The sequence below is a fragment of the Aspergillus saccharolyticus genome, assembly GCF_003184585.1.
Source record: "Aspergillus saccharolyticus JOP 1030-1 unplaced genomic scaffold BP01scaffold_36, whole genome shotgun sequence".
Taxonomy (NCBI): domain Eukaryota; kingdom Fungi; phylum Ascomycota; class Eurotiomycetes; order Eurotiales; family Aspergillaceae; genus Aspergillus; species Aspergillus saccharolyticus.
Genome location: NW_020290646.1, coordinates 12,319 through 17,787, shown reverse-complemented (window position 1 = coordinate 17,787; position 5,469 = coordinate 12,319). Strand labels below are relative to the sequence as shown.

Here is a 5,469-nt window from a genome sequence, read left to right as displayed (position 1 = left end):
CAGAGCATGTTTCGCATGCCAAGATTTGAATCCACTCTGCAGCGCATCCGAGATGAGATACTGAATGGGAGAGGATTCATTGTCTTGAGGGGTCTTCCCATTGACCAGTGGGGCCGATACAAGGCCGCAGTGGCCACAATGGGAGTCTCGGTGCATTTCGGATATCTGCTTTCGCAGAACAAGCTCGGCCTTATCCTGGGCCACGTGACCAATCAGGGAGCCGACTACCACAACAAGTTAGATAAGATCAAGATCTCTGCCACCAATGCTCCGTGAGTTTCTTCTGTCCTACTGGAAGCATGGATTTTCCGTCGGTCCTGCATCTTTTCTATTGCTCAATAGTCGCCCTGCTGTCCTATGTTCTTGTCCCTAGCCAACCCGTTCGTCCATCGCTGATTAGCAGTGAGACTGCAATTTTATTTATTTCTACCATTTTCTCTAGAGCGTGCTTTATCTTTAACTTCAAGATTAGAAATTGAGAGAGTATACAAACAATGTCTAACACCGGCGCACTCCCACCTCCCCCTGATGGCGGATTTCACGCCTGGGCCCAAGTGGTCTCCGGCCACTTGGTGGTTGCGGTGACATGGGGCTATGCAGCCAGCTTCGGCGTCTTCCAGGATCATTATAATGCCTCTCTACCGCAAACCTCGTCCGATATTTCGTGGATCGGCGGCTTCCAGGTCTTCTGTCTCCTGTTTATTTCCCCTCTCTCCGGTCGTGCGACTGATGCCGGACAAGCTCGACTTGTCGTCAGTATTGGTGCATTTTTGCTATTACTTGGGACTTTTATGACCAGTCTAGCGACAGTCTATTGGCAGTTGTTTCTCTCCCAGGGGCTCTGCATTGGTATTGGTCAGGGTCTTATGTGGTTGCCTAGTGTGACACTCCTGTCCACGTACTTTGTCCGACGCCGTGTGTTCGCCGTCACGGCTGCTGCCACCGGAACCAGTACCGGGGGAATTATCTTCCCGGCCATGATTCAGTTCCTGTCTCCAGAAATTGGTGAGCCACCCTCCATTATGTTGACGTAAGCCCGCTTTGGACCCCAGCTTACTTTGTCCCTTTTAATGAAGGCTTTCCGTGGGCTGTACGGTGCATGGGTTTAGTCGTCTTTGTCATGCTTCTGATTATCCTTGCCCTACTACGTCCTCGACTGCCGCCACGCAAGTCGGGTCCTCTGATTGAATGGGGAGCATTCACTGAGCCAGCTTATATGCTCTTCACTCTAGGGGTCTTTCTTCTCTACTGGACCCTCTACTTTGCGTTCTTCTATGTATGTCGCATATCCCACCCCGTTTCGTCCCCCCAACGGTCGTCTCCTTCCCGGTCTACTACAGCAGGCGGAGCGGATATAAACTAACAAAACTTAGATTCAAGTGTACGCAACCGACGAACTAGGGCTTTCTGCACGTGCAGGCGTAAACCTAGTTATCGTGATTAATGCATGCGGAATCCCAATCCGTGCGCCCTGTGGATATCTCGCGGATCGGTATACAGGGCCGCTAAACTGCTTGATTCCGTGGGTCGGCATATGTGGGGTTTTGATGTTCTGTTGGGCGGGCGTCCACAATGTGGCTGGCTTGTATATCTTCGCGGTGTTCTATGGTCTTGCTTCCGCGGCAGCCATGGGTCTCTTTGCTGGCACGGTGCCGTCTTTGACGAAGGACCTGGATAAGATTGGCACCCGGGTCGGGATGGCACTTGCCATGATGAGCTTTGGACCCTTGACGGGACCTTCGGTGGCGGGGGCTTTGATTGCGCACTCCGGAGATGATGATTATTTGCCCGCACAACTCTGGGCCGGAGCTGCTCTGATGGTTGGGGCGTTGTCCTTGGTAGGGGCCCGTCTCATTATCACAGGTCCTCGCTTTCTAGTCAGGGTTTGACAGTCCGTGTTAAAATCCAAGTATGTGTTTATTTGTTTTCATTTCTATCGTGTTATCGTAGCTACACCTCCTTCCGTGACCCCTAATACCTGTTGCGAATGTCTCGGTGGATTTTTCGAGCTGAAGCTGGAACTTATGTTAATAGATAGATGGAAGGCTGCTATTCTGACAGTAACGCATCTGGACCCTGGCAAATATTGAGGTCGCAATCACAAGTTCACAACTACTAGCTTCCAAGACAGAATACAGATCAGCCGATCCCATTTTTTCAGTGATGTGGCCCAAAATTGATTAGTAAGCAGTTTAATCATGTAAGATTATATTTAAGTAAGACTAATGGAATAAATATAGCTAGATTCTTACTAGTATAGATTCTAGATACTAATTAGAAGTCTAGTAGAAGTTTATAGTAATCTATATTTTGTATAAGAAAGTATTCAGTTAAAGTAAGAAATACTTTCTAATTAAGACTAGTCTAATAATCTACTATAATTAATTTATATTTAGTATCTAAGAACTTTAATGGGAATCACATAACTCAGAGGAATCATCTGAGGAAGAACAAGCTCTGTTATATGATCTTGTAGAATCCTTGGAGGATCTAGTTCTTACTAATATATCTTCTACTCCTAACGCTTCATTATCTGCCTCACCGTCTATGGTCCTTATTGATAACTCTACTATTAATTAAAAGATTATTGAGAAGATTGATTTCCTTAATATAGAACTAATCAGAGGATTAAAAAGATAGAGATCTGAATTATCTAATCTAGACTATTTCTAAAAGAGTGTCACAGTGCAACCCCAGAGGACCTACCCGCTCTGTTCGACCTAACCGACCTGTTTGACCTGCTTAACTCTTCCTACCCCTTGACTACCCTGCATATGATCCATAATCTTCTTAATCTTCTTTCTACTTCTGACTCTGCTTATAGCTCTTTGAGCTATATCTTATCTATAAACCTGAGGATAGCTTAACTAAGTAGCTAGAAGATAGAACCTAGAAGACTTGTATTGAGAGATCCCTAGCCAGAACTGCTAGTCCTACCACCTCGCCTGTGATTAAGCCAGCCAGCCAGCCCGCACCATGACAAAATGCATGAATGAATGCTCCCACTATTCACTCTTCACAATCAGCTTCTTGGTCATCTTTGTAATATCTTCGCTTATATCGTATTCGGCATTTGCTTGCAAGATATCGAACCTCAGTTTCATATTTGGCGGCCTGAATCCTTGATCTAGCTTTGCTTTTATCTCCCTCCGGCACACGTCAGCATAGGAATTTTTCCAATCTTCAATAAAAGCTTCTGCCTGGGAATGTGTTCTAAAGTGCTTATGACAAGCACCCCGGAATCGATCAACCTCTGGCTTCGTTTTCCCACTGATTTTATTTGTGAGTAGTTTTCGTTTTACCATTGAGCACTGGGTCAGCTTACTGATAGTAGGGGTAAATTCCCGGGTTTCTACCATTGGCAACTGCGTAAAAGGCTTCCTTCCCTAGTAATGGTGTAGTTTCTCCGGCCCCTTCCTTGATTACTAGTTTAGGCTGCTTGACTCCCTTTTTCTCCATAAAACCTTGTGCTTCTAAAAGATTTTCAAAGGCCGCGTGGTCTGCCCTGCATCCAGTCACGCGAGGGTGTACATCGCCCCTGTAGAAATTATTAAGCAAGTTCCCCTTATGATGTGCGGACAGATATACCACGATGAGAATATTGTCGGCTCATCAATTCGTCCAGTAAGAACAGCGTAATATTCATTGTTCTTACGTGGCATTGCCTTGCAAAGCATAAAATATGAGTAGAGTGCAAAATTCCTCCGAAAACGGCTCGTTCAATCTTTCCAGTGATCACTCTGTTTCAGGCGTGTTTCCCTCTGCTGTTTGACACTTCATCTACAGAAAATGCGCCCTCGTGTTATGCTGCATCGTTGACTATATACTGTTATGCGGAACGCAAGGCTTAGCCTCATCGGGCAGATGTTGGGCAGATGTTGGGCGGAGCAGCGCAGCCACATGCGTCACTCATACGATATTCATAGCTTTTTATCGCCCATCACCCAGCAAATCATATTAGGAGGGAGACTTTATCTCTTTGCTAGATGTAAAGCAAAGCCTGCCAGAAGGATATAAGTATGTACTGCTGTGATGTGAATGTCTTTCAAGGGAAAATTACGGCCGCCCTGGTCGAGTGCGGTTTGGCTTAATATTGTCATCATTAGTTAACGTTAACTGACTACTTTAACTCTACCAAGTCCTTGGCAGGAGTGGTAATGACGAAGCAATGTGTCCGATTCTCTGTACTGCCTTCTTTACTATATAGACATAATGGTCTAGAATTAGTCAAGACGTCACTAATACGGGGAGTATAGAGGAAGATGTCTAGACATAGTTCATAAGTATTAAGATGAAGTATACATAGATCAGAAGCTAATGAACAAAAATGTGATATGGCACATACACGGATTAGCTATTCTCCAGTTCCGTTCTAAAACTAGCTTAGCGTAGTTTCAAGGCTGGGCCCCAGGAAACGATCAGAGAAAGAAGTAGCGACACTGCCTAAAAGACTACATAATAGACACTATGGCTCTTCTATTGTTAGACCTGCGTGCCTGAAATGCCCTCTAGCACTCTGTTTTTTGGCACCAACCTTGTCCACACACCATTCAAGAAAGGAAGCAAAACCCTGGTCGCGATTATCTTCATATGTCTGCCAATGTTGTCGGATGAATCCTTTTAGCTCGGCAAAGAACTCTTCAATTGGATTCAGATCTGGTGAATATGGTGGTAAATATATCAATTTGACGTCTACTTTCAAACACATATCCTGTATCCGTCCAGATCGATGAATAGAGGTATTACCCATGACGATAATTGACTTAGCAGCCGGGTATGGTTGGCAATGCTGAAGAAGTTCCTCAATAAAATCCTCAAATCACAAGCCATCAGTGGAGCCCTGGAACACACAGGAAAGAAAAATACCATCTTGGGTGTACACTGGAAGTATCTGGTATCGCTGATGGCGATGGAATTTTGATACCTAGACTAGGGTTATACTGAGGGGCGACCAGCCTGTTCTCCGAAAGCCTATCCATTTATCACATCCGGATTCGTCAACGAATACAAGCTGATACGATCGGAATTCCGCAATATCATGGAAATATTCATCACTTAAATCGACATTTCGCTCTTTTGCTTTTTGTCGCGCTAATCCACAAGGGTTGGTCTGATGGACCTTCATCAGACCTAGGATGGGGCCCGGTAGGCATTCTGATTGGCTGGTATATAATCCACAAGGGTTGGTCTGATGAACCTTCATCAGACCTAGGATGGGGCCCGGTAGGCATTCTGATTGGCTGGTATATCTCCAGATACAATTTATCAGACTAATATAATATAATAGATCAGGAGAGAAAGTAACTAGCCAAATTACTTAAAATTATACTAGATTATAGAAGTATTACTTATTATTACAGGATGGATGGATTATACTGATTGAAATATATCTTTAAATAAGAAGAAATAGCTGGAGAGCTATTTTATCTATTTATGTGAAATTCTTTCAGGTGTATGCGAACTAAGCTA

At 44.6% G+C, this 5,469-nt stretch overlaps 2 protein-coding genes across 2 annotated transcripts; one reads left to right on the top strand and one right to left on the bottom strand.

Moving 5' to 3' along the window:
• The first annotated feature begins 301 nt into the window (after nt 1–301).
• Nucleotides 302–2,145, top strand: BP01DRAFT_425660 (MFS general substrate transporter). The gene is made up of 3 exons (XM_025579757.1): nt 302–1,005; nt 1,077–1,276; nt 1,374–2,145. Exons 1-3 carry the CDS (start codon nt 495–497, stop codon nt 1,887–1,889), a joined length of 1,227 nt encoding a protein of 408 aa, XP_025428214.1. The 5' UTR covers nt 302–494; the 3' UTR covers nt 1,890–2,145.
• Nucleotides 2,146–2,779: 634 nt separating this feature from the next.
• On the bottom strand, nt 2,780–3,716 carry BP01DRAFT_347017 (RNase H1/viroplasmin domain-containing protein). Its single transcript, XM_025573668.1, has 3 exons — nt 3,589–3,716; nt 3,326–3,538; nt 2,780–3,270 (listed from the first exon to the last, which is right to left on the bottom strand). Exons 1-3 carry the CDS (start codon nt 3,675–3,677, stop codon nt 3,006–3,008), a joined length of 567 nt encoding a protein of 188 aa, XP_025428213.1. The 5' UTR covers nt 3,678–3,716; the 3' UTR covers nt 2,780–3,005.
• Nucleotides 3,717–5,469: the final 1,753 nt, after the last annotated feature.